The 18,563-nt window shown below is 38.4% G+C and overlaps 1 protein-coding gene across 1 annotated transcript in view; it reads left to right on the top strand.

The window, feature by feature from the left end:
* LOC124775659 (cullin-associated NEDD8-dissociated protein 1) overlaps nt 1-18,563 on the top strand; it is a 168,236-nt gene that overhangs the window by 145,324 nt on the left and 4,349 nt on the right. Inside the window, exons 19-21 of the mRNA XM_047250487.1 lie at nt 4,577-4,765; nt 7,038-7,281; nt 8,025-8,171. Coding sequence (XP_047106443.1) covers nt 4,577-4,765; nt 7,038-7,281; nt 8,025-8,171 — 580 coding nt within the window. The remainder of the gene's footprint in view (nt 1-4,576; nt 4,766-7,037; nt 7,282-8,024; nt 8,172-18,563) is intronic.

The following is an 18,563-nucleotide window of genomic DNA, read 5'->3' as shown; positions in this document are numbered from 1 at the left end:
TCACTTTGCTGAGGGTTGGGTTTAGTGACACATCTTACACAGCTGGTGGAGTGCCCATTGCTCCTCAGGATGCATTCCAGGTGTTGCATCTCATGTCTGTTGTTCTGTGGTTCACATATTCATGTCGTGTTATGAGCATATTAATTATTCCTCTTTCCTGGCTCAGGTGATGATTTGACAGTCTATTGGCCATGTTGTCAGTTTTCCTTATACCATGTCTCCCAGATTCTCACTATTCCTCATAACCAGCACATTTAGAAAGGATAGCTGTTGGTCCGTTTTTATATCCACAGCAAATTTTATGTTGGCATGGGTCTGTTCACATTTCTTAGGAAGTCATTGAGTTGTTTATCACCATAGTTCCACATGAAGACTGTTTCATCGACATACTTTTACCACACCTTAGGTTTACAAGCTGCATAGTCCACGCCTGTCTTTTGAAGTGCTCCATGGCGAAATTGGCGACCACGTGATTTAAATGGACTAACCGCGATGACGTGTTCCAGCTGTTCGTAGAAATCATCACTCTACATAGCACTTGTTGAGACGTACATCAAAGAACTTGATGTCCTTCAGGAAAATGGACCAGTGATCTCCAGAAATTCATTGAATGCCACTGTGATAGACAAAGACACTGTCGAAGCCCAGCAGGGCATAATTGGTCAGAGTTGTAGGTTTTTCAGCTTCTCAATAAAAATGTTCCATGTTCTTTATGTGTATGTTGGCTTTTTGTAAGTACAGCTGAAGCAGAGGCCAAGTGTTGGACCAGTTTGTACATCACTGAGCCAGGAACACTTACGATTGGTCTTAATGATACATAATCTTTATGGACTTCTGGTACCCGTATAGCTGAGGTGGTAGGGTTTCAGGTACATACAATTACTGGTGGCTGCGGGCTTGACTTCATCCCTCTGTCAGCAGTGGTGGGTGAACCTTTGACAATGCCTGCTGCTCACATTGGTGAAACATTAGGAAAAATCATTAAACAAACATTGGCTGAAGACGTTGAGACGGAAGTCAGCAGGTAATATGTCAACAATTGGCCTTGAAAGTCTCAACAAATTTGTACTGTACCTCTACTGGGAGGAAATTCCAGGATTGTACCAACAACGGAAGAAGAAAGTCCTCTTAGATTTTTATCACAGTTTGCAGTGAAGTGATCATATCAACCATTCAAGCAGTTTGTAACTATAGCAGGGTGGAGGTGGGAAATTCATCCAACCAAGAAAAACTTGACAAAAACTGATGCACAGCTTTTTCTGTCAACTCAGTGGCAATGTGCATTGAGGCAACTAGGATAAGATTGACAGCATCACTCACAGAAGCATTCAGGACAAACTCAACTGCTGCACCAAGTGAGAGAAGAAAAAGTATGTAAAATGTGGAAAGCATATTGTTAAATCAATTCCCAACATGTCACACACAATGGTCAGCATAAGTAAACTGCCACTGACCCTAGAGGAATTGTCTGTCCTTCCAAAATCAGGGAATTTGATTGTCATCCTCTGAATTTTACCTTTGGAGGATATCATTACCAACGCCAATGCGGTCATCCAGAAGCTTCCTCATGAAAAAGCTTAGGAAATACACAGTGAAACTGCCACAATGCTACATCAGGCCAAACCACCAGCTTGCAACCTGAATAGAGAAGAATTACAAACTATTGAGAGCATTAACGTTGACAAGAGCATATTGGTACTGCCTGCTTACTTAATTGGTGCATCATCCACCCAGAGCTAGAGAGGAACCTGTGTTGTACGGGTTACCAAAAATCCATAAATATGATGTGTAGGTGCAACTGATCACAAGTGCTCGTGGCTCACCAATGTATAAACTGGCAAAACACTTGACCCCTCTACTTCAGCTGCATGTGGAAAAGACGAACACATACATAAGGGACACAAGACATTTCATTGAGAAACTGAAGAAATTAGGACAAAATGATGTAGTGATAAGATTTGATGTTATTTCTTTGTTCACCAAAGTGCTTCTCAGCGACAGTGTGGAGCAAATAGGTTCACTTTTCTTGCAGGACATAACCAAAATCTTCCACGTATGTCATACCACAAACCACTTAGTGGAATGGCGATTTCTATGAACAGCAGGGAAAGAAGAAAATTGAAGCATTTGAGATGTGGTGCTACAGAAGAATGTTGAAAATTAGGTGTAGGTGAGGAAAGAAATATATGGATACACTGGCAAGTAGAAAGTACAGGATATGGAACACACTGGGAAGTATAAAGGACAGGATGGCAGGACATCTGTTAAGAAATCAGGGAATAGCTTCCGTGGTACTAAAGGGAGCTGTGGAGGGTAAAAATCTTTCGAAGAAAACAGAACTTGGAATACATCAGCAAATAATTGAGGATGTAGGTTGCAAGTGCTACTTTGAGATGAAGAGGTTGGCACAGGAGAGAAATTTGTGGTGGGCCGCATCAAACCAACCAAAGGCAGATGACTCAAAAACAAAGCTTGAAAATGTGGCCACAGGTAGTCAATTTAGTCCAGTGGTTACCAGTTTCTTCAAGGGGCATTTGAAAAGACAGGCACTGGGTTTGGCAGATTGTAACCTTATGAGATGATACATTTATATCGATGACACTTGTGCTGGGAGCCATGGTGAGAAACAGCTCGGTGATTTCCTAAGATATCTGAACAGTCTCCACGCAAACATGAAATTTGCTATGGATGTGAAACAGGAGTAACAGCTACCCTTTCTTGTTATGCTGGTTACGAGGAATGGTGAAAACCTTGGCCACAGTGTGTTTCGTAAATTGGCATACGTTGACGAATACCTGCGCAAACTGTCAAATCACACCGCAAGTCAGAAAAATATACTCATATGTGATCTGCAGCAGCTTATACACAAGATGCAACATCTGGGAAGTGTTTTGTGGAACAATGGGTTCCACACCAGTTGAATAAGAAGTGATCTGAAACTTAACTCTCAGTGAAGTGACACTTTGGAGGAAGAAATGTCTGGTATGTGCTCTCTAACATACATTACTTGGTGACAGACATAATTTTCTGTATATTGCTCTAACATGGCCTAACAACTATTTACAAACCAACGGAGATGATCAAAGGGTATCTCAGATTGGCAAAGGATGAAAGATGCCCACATGCAATCTTGGAAATATATTTTCTACAATGGAAAAGTCTGTCTGAATGGCTGGATGATATATTAGTAGCAGGATCACTGAATATAAATGGTATTGCATTTTGGGGCAGATGGAGAAATTGGCTGTGGCAGAGCACATGCTATGTGAGACTGACCGCATGATCAGAATTTGCTGACACAGAAGTTCTTGGTGCAGAGAACAGTGACTCTGCTGACTTGTTCAAGGAAGCAATAGAAATTCACAATAATGACAATAATTTCAATAAGAAAGATTAAAGCCTTGTAGTAAACAGAGCCTTGGTTCCTATGCTGCAGTGAGAAAACGTCGCATGTTACTTTGAGAGACTCGCAGCAGTACTGACCAGGGAAAAGCTGTCGGATGCTGGCATAACTGATACATATGATCTGTAGTAGTTGTTGTTGTCTGTTCCAGTCCACCAGCAGCAATGGAGGGTCAGCCTTTGATAATGGCTGCAGTTGTGCTGTTGAAACTTGTAGAGAAATTTTTAATGTTGATCAAAGATTCCAAGACAGAAGCCGGCAAGAAATACATCAACAACTAGCCATGAACGCCCTTAATAGTTTTGAACATAGTTTCATTTAATATTCAATTATGGCCACAGAAATGTTGAGTCACTACAAGTCTTTGAAGTAAATACATTTGAGTTGGTTACAGAGCCCGATACGACAGAAGCCGAAAGCAACTCTCTTGGCTGACAGGGGTATGGCAAAGGTGTTTAGGGGTTGTCCTGAAGTGAATCTTACGAAATATTTGGCAGTGTTAAAGTTTCACATGATCTATGTTTCACTTGAAACTGAGGAATGTGCACGTCTGCCCAGAAATCAGAAGTTGTACATGCTTTATTTTTGGTCATACAAGCTATTATTATATTGTTTCAAACATTGTGGGTGGAGTATATTGAATTAAGTATAGGTGAACTGAATTGTAAAATACATTTCAGTTGAGACACACATATTTTAATGCTTACTTTGGTTGAAAACTACTTTATTCCATGTCTTGTGTTGTGTGTAAATGGGGGGGGGGGGGGGGGGGGGGGTTACTAGTCACTAGTCACTTCAGATGAAATGGTATTTGTTAACTGTTGTATGTTTATCCTGTAACAAAAGAAGCTGTGATAATGTTAATAAGAAAACTTTATATGAAGATTTCATATTAGTGAATCCATTACCTGAATTCCTGTACATATACAGATTCCCCCCCAGCAAACTAATTATAGGTTAATGCTTTTTTTAGTTTTAATGAAGGATTTCTGCGTTGGCTGTTGGCATGAATGTGTATTCACCTCTCCATTATTAAAATATTTATAGCTATAACAAATGTTGTATTACTTAACTTGCTTCAATTTACTATAGTTATTATGAATTCTAATTCCTCAGTTTCCTGAGGGAAGAGAAATTATTTAGTTGAATGTTGATTAATTTGTGTACTTTCAGCCCCAAGCAATTGATCCTTTACTGAGGCAATCCATTGGACAATTCCTGAGCACTCTTCAGGATCCTGATTTGAATGTTCGCAGAGTTGCTCTAGTAGCATTTAATTCGGCTGCACACAACAAGCCTATTCTAGTCAGAGATCTGTTGGATACTGTTTTACCACAGTTGTACAGTGAAACAAAAGTCCGTGTAAGTAAATATGCTTTCAAATTTATTCATGTGGACAGTTTGTTTCTTGTTGTTCTGTTATGTTTTTAATTTAAACACCGAAGTTGGTCTAGCCCAACATGGAACAGTTTTGTCATTAGAATAACAGTAAATAAACAACATGTTCACACAACAAGGATTTGATTTTTAAATTCAGAGTAAGCAATGTGTTGAAGCATAGTTGAAATTAAATTGGAAGTTAAGAAAATTGATGAAAATTTATCAGAAAATTCTAATTTAGTGATGAGATCTTTTGTGTGTACATTGTATGAATATCACTAAAATATCTGGTAGTGCATCGTTGAAGTTGACGTGTTAATGCCACAGCTGCAGTATTCAAAATGTAATTGATAAAAATGTTGTATTGATAAAGAGGCGAATTTATTAATGCCAATTGAAGAGGGGTGAAAGCGTAAAATGTCTTTGCATAAACAGTTGTATACAATGTTGCTGGTTGCTACATTTCTCAAAGTAATCTCCTTACTTAATTCACCTGTAATTCCACTCAATCAGATTACTTGTAATACAGCTTCTAATCAGGCCATTTAGTGAAAGCTCCATGATATGGGTTTTTGGGATGGTTATTTATGAATCTTCTTTACTTAATATATTTTGTTTTTAAATGATTTAAAGAATTGAGGAACAAAATGTAAAATGATAGAATTAAAAGTTAGAGGGAGTGTGAAAAAGTGATAAATATACACACATTATCACGGTATAGTTATATATGCGGCCACTTATCATGGGATGATTATATATTTTTTATTTTTATAATTATATTTTATGATTTTGGTTGGGGTGTCTTTAAATATTTTGGGCTAGCATGAGACTTAATTAATGTATACCGCGATAACACTCGTACGGACATTGGCTGCCCCGAAGTACGTACGATATAATATTATTTAAACACAACGCGCGATTCTACACCTTCTAATAGATGGTTTGCGTGAGCGCTGCCATTTAGAAAAGAAAATGTACGTATTCTTATCCAAACTGTAATTATTAATATGGGTCTCGGGGGCTACTGGTTATTTATGTACCAAATTTAGCAAAGATGAACTGAGATATTGCGGAGCTTATTGAATGGAATGATTTTCAATATTTCTTGTTCATTATTTGTAAGGCAAAACTGGAGAGAATCTCATCTGCCATTAAGTGGCCGAAATGCAAGATAATGAACTCATTCAGTGCTGTGAATTTTAGTGAATGAAATCTCTCACTATGAAATTAATGAAAGATCAAAATTAAGAAGTCTCTCACATTTACATTTAATATTATAACATTAATTATTAATTATAAAAGATAGTCAGCATAATGGCCCACCAAATGCTGCTAGGGAAGAAGAGCTCCCCGCAACTCGAACTTATGAAAAAACTTGGTTAATGAGAATTAATGGTTGTGACCATGAGAGGTGACAACTAAGTCAATAATACACACTTTCTAATAACAATTTCTATTATACTTTGCAAAAATACAGAAAAAACTAACATTATCATCCAGCGCTACAATGGTGGCCTACCTCTAGACGAAACATAAACAGGAGAGTGAGTTCAGTCAAAGCATTGTCTATGACCTTCAAGGCCTATGTTACACAGAGATTATTCGATAATAATGTTACACAGAGATTATTTGATAATAATAATTTACATTCTTTACTATTTGTTATGCACTGCGCAGGCGTACTTAGTCTTTAGATAATTTATGGTTCACATGTCGCATAACAAAAACTTCTTTTTCCTTTCTCCAAATGTCCATTTATGTGATGTACCATCACAACATTAGGCTTCGAGAAAGAGGTAAAATTGTGCTGTATACAAAAATTGGTTGCAGCTTGAAGTAAATTGTTGTAGATTAATTTTGTTGCATTGTTTCAGAACCTTACCTAGTCACAGTATTTGGAAGCAGTGTTGTCAGGAAAAGATGGTTCCAATTATTTGATGATAAAACAAGCAACCACTCCTTCTGTTGTGCTGCAAATCACATACTGAAACAGGGCATTGGGTTTTGCTTATTCCGCGTGTGACATAAGCTATGGGGGAGGGGATCTTAAACACAACATATGACATCAGAATGCAGGTGTTCCCATTGACTGTCAAGTTTAATGTTGTCAGATATGTGGCAGTACTATCCTTGCCTTCAACTAAGGAAATGTAATCAGCAAAAGAAATGTCTTTCTACTGTGGTTGTATGATTAGTAAAATTTTTATTGTAACAACCCTGTTCCTAATTAATTGTTTCCATTTGTGTAAAACAGAAAGAACTGATTCGAGAAGTGGAGATGGGGCCTTTTAAACATACTGTTGATGATGGACTAGACATCAGAAAAGCAGCATTTGAATGCATGTACACTCTTCTTGACTCCTGTCTTGACAGACTTGACATTTTTGAGTTTTTAAACCATGTGGAGAATGGATTGAAAGATCATTACGATATAAAAATGCTTACTTATTTAATGGTTGCCCGGTTAGCGCAACTTTGTCCTACTGCAGTTCTACAAAGTAAGTACTGAATATCATACTTATACTGACTAAGTTTTAGTGTAACACAGTTAAAACTGATCTGTCTCTTAAACACACTTTGGTTGTGGAAAGGTTACTTGAAGTTTTCGTTAATGTTAGTTCAGACAGAAAATTGTTTCATCAGAATTTATCTTCCTGTGCTGTTGTCGGATCTCTTTTGTCCTCTTCTGCCTCATTCTGTATTCTTTTTTTCCCATCTCCCTACTCTCTCCTTTCCTGTCCCTCCACCTTCCACTTCCCTTCCCACCCTATCTTGCCTCCCTGCCTGCTCGATCTTGCCTCTCGCCCCACCCGATCTTGCATCTCTCTACTGTGCAACGCACCGTCTTGCCCTATCCTCCTGTTGTGCGTCACACCTTCTCACCCTATCCTACCCCCCTCCCTCCCCCTTTCTTGCATTCCTCCCTTCCCTTCTCTCTTCTCACCCTATCCTGCCCCCTCCTCTCTCTCACCTTGCCACACTGTCCCTCCCACCTGTTCTGACCCCCATCACTACCACCTCCATAGTGATTGTTGCTGCAATGAATATGCTGTCTTGCTCATAATAATGGTAGTTCTTCATTTCTCATGTGTAAATATTACATTTGCCTCAGTGTTGTTATTTGTAAGCATTATAGTACTATCAGTACTTCTAGCAGTTCAGTTACAATGAAAGTATACCTATTCAGCCCTATTGTTTGTGTAAGCTGTTTCTGTTTAATTTTACTTTCCCACATTTTAAGGGTTGGAACGTTTGATAGAGCCACTGCGGAATACCTGCACAATGAAAGTTAAAGCCAATTCTGTTAAACAGGAGTATGAGAAGCAAGATGAACTGAAACGGTCAGCAATGCGAGCTGTCTCTTCCTTACTTACTGTTCCTGATGCAGGTATGGAATTTAAAATTAACTGTAACATTGTTGCGTAATGTTGTTTTTAATACTGGAAGCATATTTCATCAAAATGTAAGTATTTTGTGGAAAGTGATACTAGAGTTAAAATGTCAATAGTGTACTTATATCTTTTTCGTTTGTCACGTTGCCTGCTATTTATAAACAGTAAAAAAGTAAGTTCTGCTTACATTGTGCAATTGTTTGCATGATGGCCTAACTGAGATAGTTTTTTAAATCTAAATTACGTTATTTTTCAACGAAATTGCCCTTTGAAGTTGGCAGTTATATGTTGGGGGTACCAAGAAAAAACCGGAATTGTAATGCTGCGTTGGCAGAGGGTTGTTGCAGAACCTCCCATAAGTCTTTCCACGAGGCGGCATCACCAGACAGTGACTAGTGTGATATCTGTGGCAGTTTTGTGGAGTGTGCACGCAGTGCAGATGTGACAGGAGAAATACTTCTTACAAATCATATGCATCTGTGAAATTTTGTTTCAGCATAGTCCATATAAATCAGGAAAAAATATTACCTTCATAGTCTCGAATGTTATTGAATTTAGCATATGTTAAAATCAAGGACTAAGTAAGGAACACATATTTTTTTGTTGCTCCGAGATACAGCCCTCCAAAGATGACACTACATATACCATTTTGAAGACGCAAATTTTGGAAAAAAATTTTAAAATGCTGTATCTACATCTACATCCATACTCCGCAAGCCACCTGATGGTGTGTGGCGGAGGGTACCTTGAGTACCTCTATCGGTTCTCCCTTCTATTCCAGTCTCGTATTGTTCATGGAAAGAAAGATTGTCAGTATGCCTCTGTGTGGGCTCTAATCTCTCTTATTTTATCCTCATGGTCTCTTCGCGAGATATACGTAGCAGGGAGCAATATACTGCTTGACTGCTCGGTGAAGGTATGTTTTCGAAACTTCAACAAAAGCTCGTACCGAGCTGATGAGTGTCTCTCTTGCAGAGTCTTCCACTGGAGTTTATCTATCATCTCTGTAACACTTTCATGATTACTAAATGATTCTGTAATGAAGCGTGCTGCTCTCCGTTGGACCTTCTCTATCCCTTCTATCAACCCTATCTGGTACAGATCCCACACCGGTGAGCAGTATTCAAACAAGTGTACTGTAACCTACTTCCTTTGTTTTCGGGTTGCATTTCCTTAGGATTCTACCAATGAATCTGTCAGGCATCTGCTTTACTGACGATTAATTTTATATGGTCATTCCATTTTAAATCACTCCTAACGCCTACTCCCAGATAATTTATAGGATTAACTGCTTCCAGTTGCTGACCTGCTATATTGTAGCTAAACGATAAGGGATCTTTCTTTCTATGTATTCGCAGCACATTACACTTGTCTACATTAAGATTCAATTACCATTCCCTGAACCATGCGTCAATTCGTTGCAGATCCTTCTGCATTTCAGTACAATTTTCCATTGTTACAACCTCTCGATGTACTACAGCATCATCCGCAAAAAGCCTCAGTCCGATGTTATCCACAAGGTCATTTATGTATACTGTGAATAGCAACGGTCCTACGACACTACCCTGCGGCACAACTGAAATCACCCTTAATTCGGAAGACTTCTCTCCATTGAAAATGACATGCTGTGTTCTGTTATCTAGGAAGTCTTCAATGCAATCACACAATTGGTCTGATACTCCATATGCTCTTACTTTGTTGATTAAACGACTGTGAGAAGCTGTATCAAACGCCTTGCGGAAGTCAAGAAACACGGTATCTACCTGGGAACCCGTGTCTGTGGCCCTCTGAGTCTCGTAGACGAATAGCGCGGGCTGGGTTTCGCACAATCGTCTTTTTCGAAACCCATGCCAATTCCTACAGAGTATATTTCTAGTCTCCAGAAAAGTCATTATACTCGAATGTAATACGTGTTCCAAAATTCTGCAACTGATCGATGTTAGAGATATAGGTCTATAGTTCTGCACATCTGTTCAATGACCCTTCTTGAAAATGGGGATGACCTGTGCCCTTTTCCAATCTTCTGGAACGCTACGCTCTTCTAGAGACCTACAGTACACCGCTGCAAGAAGGGGGCAAGTTCTTTCGCGTACTCTGTGTAAAATTGAACTGGTATCCCATCAGGTCCACCGGCCTTTCCTCTTTTGAGCGATTTTAATTGTTTTTCTATCCCTCTGTCATCTATTTCGAATCCACCATTTTGTCATCTGTTCGACAGTCTAGAGAAGGAACTACAGTGCAGTCTTCCTCTGTGAAACAGCTTTGGAAAAAGACATTTAGTATTTCGGCCTTTAGTCTGTCATCCTCTGTTTCAGTACCATTTTGGTCACAGAGTATCTGGACATTTTGTTTTGATCCACCTACCGCTTTGACATAAGACCAAATTTCTTAGGATTTTCTGCCAAGTCAGTACCTAGAACTTTACTTTCGAATTCATTGAACACCTCTCGCATAGCCCTCCTCACACTACATTTTGTTTCTTGGAACAGTTCTAGATATTTTGTTGGCTTTTTTTTATTTGAAAGATAATTGCTATGTGATTACAAAGAAATCCTCCATTGAGACTTAACTGTCAAAGTTCTTTCACTATAGCATTCTGAACTTATTTTATACTTTATGGTAAAGGTTTTTTTTTTTTTTTAATGCCAATCCATAAAATTTTTATTTTTTTTATTTTTTTTCCTGTTGATTAGTACCATATAGTTCTACATTCCCTGAAAAGGAGAGCTTACTCTTTTAGGTTGAACAGGTTTTATAAACAGTTGAAATTTTTGCCATACATAAAACCTGTTTCACTACCGCATTATCACATAACAGGCTCATAAAAATCAAAGCCTAGCCTTATTTAACATAATTTTAGTTTTGAAAGATGAGTAAGAAACTAATTTTCAAGTATTTTAAATGGTTCCAAAATGTATGTGAAAGGTCCAAAGACTTAAAGGCTTCAATTTATACAACTCTGTGCACTACGTTTTGCACTGGAATTAACCAGTCAATGAACTAAAAATGTGTCCACTGCTTCAGTATCTTCATTTGATATAGAGTGATGTCTTCCTGTTGAAGCAATAGGAACTTGAGAACTTACAGTCTTCAAAACATTGTGAACAGGAAATGAGCACTGATGGTATGGTTGCTGTCTTTCAGCTGGAAACCTGTATCCAGCAGCTGTTCCATGTGGCAGCATAAAGTTCACTACAATTTTGTTTAACTGATAATGGTGTCAATAATCTCTGCAATCCACCAGTCAGTCATACACACACGCTACAAACATCCCCCTTCTCAGGTTGTGAATCTGAATATTAGCGTGCTGCTTCTGAGGTGTTGGCCGAACAAACGAAATTTCTTCTTTCTTGCTCTTTAATGTGCGTGCAATATGAGTTCGCCCATCACTTTGAGTCCAAAAATGTTTCTTCTGAATTCCTTTCACGGGAGTACTTTGTTTGGACCCATTCTTTTTTCTGCTCACAGTATTCTTCGATTTGCTTGTTGGACAAAAGAATGAGGGCTGTGGATATTTGAGATTTCACGACTCTCGTGAAATCCTCAGCATTCTGAGTCGCAGCTGTATTTGGTCTGAAAAGATTATGTTTTGTAACATGGTGCTTCAGGGGGCCTCCTATACCATCACAAGGCCCCTTCCCATGACCAGTAGCAATGTATACCCAGTCAGGTGGCACAAGTGACTTACTCAATTCAAACAGCTGGTAACGATTTTTAAAACGACTAGGAGCACCATCAGAAATAAAGATGATCTTCTCTGCCCATGTTTACAGTTAAGAATTTTGTGCATTACTGGCAAAGCATGTGCTGAGTCATTACTTGTAACTGCAATGCTTGTGGTCTCGATCTGAAAATATGTCACTTCTGTAAAAATGGAAATCTGGTCATTACTCCAATGATACTCTTGTACTTCTTGTGGGAGAATTAAGACTAGTTCTCAGCAGAATCACAGTGAAGTACTAAATATAGTTCTTCAGCCTTTACACACCCTTTCACTTCTGCAATGTGCTGTTGTTGCAATTTCTTCAGATACTGGTGTGTTACTGCTTTCACTGACCATTTACCAAGTTCATCAATGAAACAAAGGCAACAGTTTTCTTAATAAGTTTATTTTTGTCCCATGTCGCATACGTAACTTCTGCAGAGTTATCTGCTACGTCTTCCAGGCCAAGTGTCTGTACAGACAGTCCTCCCTTTCCAGGGCAGTCGCCATCCATATTCTTGAAACAAAGAAGTCTCTCACTTTATGCCACAGACTACTATCAGGGTGTATACGACCCGGGACAACCGGGAGATCCGGGAAAAACATGGGAATTTTTTCATCCGGGAAGAAACCGGGATATTTTTAGAATTCTGGGAATTTTTCGTTGTTTTAGTTTTCAGTTAGATTTTTGTAATTTTGACTAGTAAGAACCGATACTCTAACAAAGGATATTAATGTATCCCACTACTACAGAATAATGCTTCAACAATACAACATAAACGAGAGAAAAAAACGAAAATAATTGAAATTGCAAAGGAAATGTGCCATATACGACGACACACAGTGCTCTTGTAAGCGTCTGCCAATTGAAAATGTGTCAAAGGCTTTAGGAAGACTGTGCAGTGCTTCATAACAACAAATTAACTCCACTCTACCGGGAAAAGGGGGCGCGGAATTCATATTCTTGAGGGAAAAAAAACTTGTTTCACAAAGCACATAGCATCCAGCGCACGTTTGTCTATCGATTATTCATATGATTTTGAAACACTTCTGTGTTGGTTTTTGAACATTTTTGAACACATTTTAAGGCGATTTCTGAATGAATCGTAAGTTGACTCTTGAATGCATGCATAGTGTACATGATGTCTCTGTCAGGAGAATCCTCGTCGCATCTAGAAATAAACTTTCCGCAGACAAAAGGGGATGGGGCTATACGAGCTGAGGGAATGAAGCCGAACTGATGAATGCCAATCGCTGTCTGATTATGTGGTTGATTGGGTTTGCGAATGACCAGCATTGTTATAATTACTAGCGAAATCCATAGATTCAGACTACCAGAATGGAGATAAACGACTGACAGGTATAGCAGGTGAGAAAGATTACGTGTTATTTTCCAGGTGTATCCAAGAAAATGAAATGTTGACAGAAAATTTTTGGCCAGATCGCTACACTAGCAAGGACCAGTAGTACAGTCCCCGGCTAGCAGCCGCGTAAGTTCTATTCTGGAAGTAACGCGGAAAAACGTGTTGTTTGAACACATAATAACGCCTAACCGGAAAATAATCACAGGATAACTAAACCTGTGATTCTGGCAGTGTTAGTGAAGTTAATCGGCGAACAAATTTTGACAGTGGCAGCAATAGCTACAGAATTGGTGATGACAAGATTGTTTTTTACAACAAGGAAGCAGAAGAAACGGGGATATCACACAAATAATGGAAGAAAAAGACGAGTCCAAATTTATATAAAAATTTCGTAATACTACTTTTCGATCTCATGCTTGAGAAGCTGGTGCGTATGAATGAAATGTGAAACTATTTCCTAACATAAAGCTTTTTGCTTGTAGTAGGCCTAATAGGCGTTTGATATTGGTACTTTGTGGATTATATTCTTTCGTGTTATAAAAATGGCCATTTTTGCCAAAACAGTCTCGTTTATTTGGCGTGTTACAAAATTGCTGCCATATTAGAAAGGCCTATTTTGTTTTATCTAGTACACAGGGACAAAATAGACGTAATCAGATTGAGAAACCACACCAGTCTTGGGTATTATTTGTATTAACAGCTTCTTCAGTATTAGATAACGACATTTCGATTTTTCATGTAGCAGAACATTGACGAACTTTGAGGTAATAGATCCTTTTGCAGAAAAGAAAGCACGCCATATAAAGCTGTAGCAAGATTAGAGAGAAAAAAATGCTAGGAGGTAAGGTTTGAAGAAATGCATAATTTCTTGCTTAACTCGTGTCAGTATTGGTTTTATATATCCTATATTTAATTTTATGTCACACAAAACAGCAAGTTATTAACTAATAGGCAATAAAGAGTTCAGATTTTCTGAAGAGTTCTTGTTCTCTCGATTAGAAAGAATCCCATCCTCCTATTGTGAGATTTTTTTTAAGAGGGGCTGGCTGTCAAGCCGGTCGAGTGGGAGAAGGAGAGCCACCACAGGACATTTCAATTTCCACACTCCTGAATATAGTTTGGACGTGTGGTAGAAAAATGCTTTATGAAGAGTCGTGGCACTGCACTTTGGCATACTTGAGACCAAATAATATGTCTTACATTTCCTCGAACACGTATGTTTTATGTTTCAGACTTTTCAGAAAGATGTCCGCTACAGGATGAACGTATTTTGAAAATTCGATTTTTTTAAGTATTGACCCGGTTCGCAAATGTCGTAGATCCGGGGCTGATGTGCAGAGCAGTCTGAGTTATAGTGGATAGTCTCCACGTGACCCGTGTATACATTTAGTGATTTTGCTGTTTCCCCTTCGTTTACTCTCATGTCAAATGAAAACAAAATGGATATCTGTGGCTGGGAGCTCTCAAGTGAATTAAAACACATTCACATAATTACGGAAGGCTGAAATATGTCATTAGTTTCAGATTTTATTTTATTTCCACCTTACAGTCAGGCATTAATTGCCTTGCGGAACAATGAAGTTATTTTTGTCTGTTTGCTAAAGAGATTTGACTTTTGTTAACCTTTTCTGCAGAGGGAGTCATGTATTCGAAACAAAATGTTTAATTCCACAGTACTGGCTAGTTTCAACTGTTCACTGCATTTCAAGTAAAAGTTTTCAGTTTCTTGCACGTATGGCATTATGGCATAATAAAGAACCAAACATGATATAATGCAGCACTGGTGCTCCAAGAAAATTTACATCTTGAAAACCACACTGAAAAGCTTAATATCAGGTCAAGGTCTGCTTCATTGGGAATCTGGACATTCGAATGTGCCCTTTAAGTATGCACTTTAAATGTGCACATTTTAATATGGGTCACAAAATTCCGGTGCTCTTGCAGTATCTTCTGATGTCTTGTTTCTTGAATGACATAATGTATGATCTTTCATTGTTTCACACGTACGTACATACGGGCTTCCTACGTCACGATAGCCACCCAAGCGTGGTGTCACTTGTTATCTGCGCTCTCTGGCAACTGCTGAAACGAACCTATTTCTAACAGGTCTCGGGAAAATATTGCGAATGGTGGTTTGAAAAGCATTACTTTCAAAGTAAATATCCTTCTACGTAAGTTAAACTATGTGCAAGAATGTAGCATGAATTTATTAAATCACAGAATGTTTGACTCTTGTTTAAAAATCGACTCTTTGTTGACGAGCCATTTAGAAGAATTTCGAACCCAGAAGATCAGACATTTATGTCATTACTAAAAATTTTACTGGCACATTTGTGTGATATATCTTCCCTGTTTATGTGTTCGTGCTACTTACTAGTGATGTTGCTGTTGGCTGACTACATCGCGTGTCCTATGCTCTGAATATCCGCTGTTATCGACTGGCGAGATCAGGTGATATGAGTTATGAACAGCTTACAAAAGCACATTGATATCTCGATTTCAATGATTCGGGAAGCAACTTGCAGTGTTTGGTGGAATTCCAATGTATACTTTCGTAATACGAATATACACAGCGTACATGTTGCTGCACAGCAAAGATATTTCCAAAATGTATCTTTTTCCCAGAGTTTTGTTTTCTGAAGTGCCGGGAAATTGTACAACCATGTATAAAACCATAACCATTCAAAGGACTGATAAGGGAAAATATACTGTCACCCAGGAGAAAGTGTATTTTTAACGGGGAAATCGGGGAATTTTTTTTCCTTGTCCATGTATACACCCTGACTAATGACTTTATCACACACGAGTTCAAAATTCGTGGAGTACACACACACACACACACACACACACACACACACACACACACACACACACACACACACAGCAGACATCTTTAGGTGGGTGTGGAACTACCCACTTATGTCTTAGTGCATAAAATTTTGATCTTCCAATATGTGAAGTTGTACAGCTGCTCTTACAAACTGCATAATGTTTCTTTAATACTGCGAGTCATGTACCTCTTCGCTTTCACAACTTTTTGACCTTCAACTGATACAGTTATAGTGTCTTTTTTGTTGGCACTCTGGCGAGAACAGTCCCATTTATCTTCCAGATAAAATGACTGCACTGTTTGAAATTGAGCTGCTTCTATAGGATGACTGTGATAGGGATCTGGCCTTCCAAAGACTCCTTTTACAGACCTCACATTTCTTGATTTGTCTACTATGTACTTTGATACTGATGGAACATGGTTCAAATTTTTTTTTAATGTCTCTGAAATAATAGTTAAAATTTGCACCTTTTCACTGTAGGATGCACAGTATTCAACAGCTGAATCAATATTTGTGAAAAATTCCTGGCAAGAGGTGCAAGAATGCTTTGGTTAATTTTCTTCTGAAGGTGGAATTTGTACTTTGAAGAGTGTGGTCAGTTTTACTATAGTGTATTCATCCACAGCTTCAGTAATTTCCCTTCTCTTTCTTGATGCATAGAGCTTATGACTCGACTTTTACTGACCACGCTTTCATAATAGGACTAACCCTCTACCTCTGCAGTTGACTGATTCAGGGTTTTTAATTCCTCTGATGCAAAATATGCCCAATCTGAACAAAGTCTGTTTTTTGGTTTGTCTTACAAATCACTCTTGTATGGATGTGCAAATCGTCAGCACACTTCACTCTCCTGTGACCCCAAACGGAAGACATTTGAAACATCCCTTTTCACAAAACACCCTACAACTGTGTCAACTGGCAAATTCCTCACGAAAACACAGAACTCGCTGGATTGTCTCAGGTTTCTTAGAAGCCTCTTCAGTAAACAAATTAGCACTGAACAACTAGAATACAGAAACCTGCAATGAACAACCGCAACAAAGCAACTGACAAGAAACTACAACAAAGTGTAAGATATATCTGCAGCAATGAAAGCGAAAAGAAATGGCTGCAACAGAGAAAGTGATTAGAAATAACTGCAACAAAGACAATAGAAATAAACATTGTAACAAGGAAATTACTAAGAAACAACTTCATTAAAGACATACATTGCCCTTGAAAGTTAAAAAAATGATTTTTTAAAAGAAAACCTGTCCAACTTAAAAGTGGAAGCTCTTCTTTACAGATAGTATAGTACTACATGGTACTAATGAACAGAAAAAAATCTTTTCTGGATTGGCATTTTTGAAAAAAAAAAAAAAATCTGCAAATTATAAAAAAAATTTCAATAGACGACAGTAAAAGAATTTTGACAGATATGTACAAATGGAGGATACCATTGTAATCATAAAGCAATTATTTTTCAAATAAAAAACTAAGAAAATTATTAGAACTGTTACAGAGATACAGCATTTAAAAAAAAATTCCGAAATTCGCATCTTCAAAATGGTGTTCAGTGTCATGTTTGGAGGGCTGTATCTTGTGACAGGAGTGTTTTTGGAGAAAACAAAAAATACGTGTCTCTTTCTTACTCCTGAATTTTAACGTATGCTAAATTCAATAACAGTAACCCCCCTGCTTGAAGTGATACAGATTATGCCTTTCTACTCAGGAAGAAAGCAGTCAAAACAGTTTTGACAATGCAAACAGTTTACAAAGAACATGCTCTTTGTTAAACTCAAGTGTACAAATGGTTTTCCCTGTTTAAAAAGGGAGAAATGGCCGTTGATGAGCTCCGATCTGGTTGCCCTTCAACTGCTGAAAGTGAGGACATCAACAAAATCTGTGACCTGATCAACGAAGATAAACATCACAGTCGACCTCGAGGACTTACCTGGGTTGTTCTGGAGCTCTGTTAAGTGCATTTTGACCATTAGTTTGACGATGCAAAGAGGGGCAGCAAAGTTTGTGCTGAAGCTTCTCACCAGAGACGAAAGGGATCATCACACTCAAGATGTCATGAAATGGACACGTTCAATGATGATCCATATTTTTTCAACAAAATCATCAGAGGCGACGAGTCATGGTGCTAAGGGCATGATCCAGAAAGTAAACAACCAGTAAAACAAAACAGTCAACTCAATGGAAGTCAACTGGCTCCTCGTCCAAAGAAATTCCAGCAAGTGAAATTGATTGAGTAGATGATTATGGTATAAAAAAAAATCAGAGGGATTACACACACAGATTTTGCCCATCAGAACCAGACAGAAAACCAGTAATTCTGTTTGGAGGTTATGAAAAGTCTGCACAGAAGTTTGGTGCAAAAAGTCCGGCTTTGTGGAATTCCAAGAAATGGTTCCTTCATCACGACACTGCTCTTGCACATTCAGCTCTGTATTCACGAGTTTGTGGCATCAGTGTCGACTAACATGTCAACCCACGCGCCCTATT

This window comes from Schistocerca piceifrons, chromosome 2, assembly GCF_021461385.2.
Source record: "Schistocerca piceifrons isolate TAMUIC-IGC-003096 chromosome 2, iqSchPice1.1, whole genome shotgun sequence".
Classification (NCBI taxonomy): domain Eukaryota; kingdom Metazoa; phylum Arthropoda; class Insecta; order Orthoptera; family Acrididae; genus Schistocerca; species Schistocerca piceifrons.
This window is presented reverse-complemented; position numbering and strand designations above follow the sequence as displayed.